A 1,017-nucleotide genomic window follows, 5' to 3' on the forward strand; every position below is an offset into this window, starting at 1 on the left:
GCATTTTCCTGGCAGCATTGGGTTAAAAATTGAAAAGGCCATGCCAAAACAGTGAATAGTTGCCAGAGGTAAAACTATAATATGAGTATTATGTAATAGTAGGTCTGAACTGTTAACACTTATAGACATTTCATAGCATACCCAGCAAGTGAGGTTGTTGCTTTGACTGTTAGCCTAATTTTTGTCATATGATGAATAATTTCCAATTATCAACAATTCACTTATATTAAGGGAAATGCAGTACTCCTATGCCTATAATGTGTTTTTAAAATATAATGCATTTATCCTTTAGGGTAGAAATTGATATCTTGTTAATTTATGAATATGAAAGGAGAGAAAGTAGGGACTGGATTCCTTTTGAAGATATTACAACCACTGAGTGCCATGTTGTAAACTGGAAGGATTAATACATTTTATTAATGCTTTGAGTATTTGTTTGGCGTGTTAAGTGCAGTGTCATATTAAAAGCATGTGTTTTGTGTCTAATCCATATAACATCAGATGGCAGAAGTTGAGCAACTGATGCAGTCAATGGATGTTGCTGATGTTGCAGAGGTAAGGACAGCTTTTTCTTATTTTACTGTAGTGTTAAGTTTAAGTGGAAGAACAGTCTCAGGGGGGAATGTCAGTTCATTGAAAAGTTAGATTAATCATAGAAGATCCATGGTAGTAGAACAAATTCAGAATTTTGTTTGAAAAAAGAAGAAAGTTGAGAATTGGTATTAAATACTTAACAAGCAGATTATAGAGTAAAGTTGTTTTTAAGTACATCATTTCTATTATCTGCTGGTTAGTAAAAAAAAGAATAGTATAGATGTAAAATACAGGGATAAAATAGAATAATAAAAGTGAGAATTTTTTTTTACAAGTTTGTAAAGAAATGAGGATTATTGCAAAACAATAAGATTGTGATAAACTTGTTACTCGGTTATGTAAATATTAATTCATGATAATCAAGATCTCAACATCAAAATAAGAAGTTATAGTTATTTCCAGTTTAGATTTATAATGTTGATT

At 30.5% G+C, this 1,017-nt stretch overlaps 1 protein-coding gene across 1 annotated transcript in view; it reads left to right on the forward strand.

The window, feature by feature from the left end:
- Nucleotides 1–1,017, forward strand: part of LOC119585621 (coiled-coil domain-containing protein 93-like) — a gene marked incomplete in the record, with an annotated part of 16,833 nt that overhangs the window by 11,569 nt on the left and 4,247 nt on the right. The window contains 1 exon segment of the mRNA XM_037934290.1: nt 502–555. Within this exon segment, the coding sequence (XP_037790218.1) occupies nt 502–555 (54 nt within the window).

The sequence above is a fragment of the Penaeus monodon genome, chromosome 20 (genome assembly GCF_015228065.2).
Source record: "Penaeus monodon isolate SGIC_2016 chromosome 20, NSTDA_Pmon_1, whole genome shotgun sequence".
Lineage (NCBI taxonomy): Eukaryota > Metazoa > Arthropoda > Malacostraca > Decapoda > Penaeidae > Penaeus > Penaeus monodon.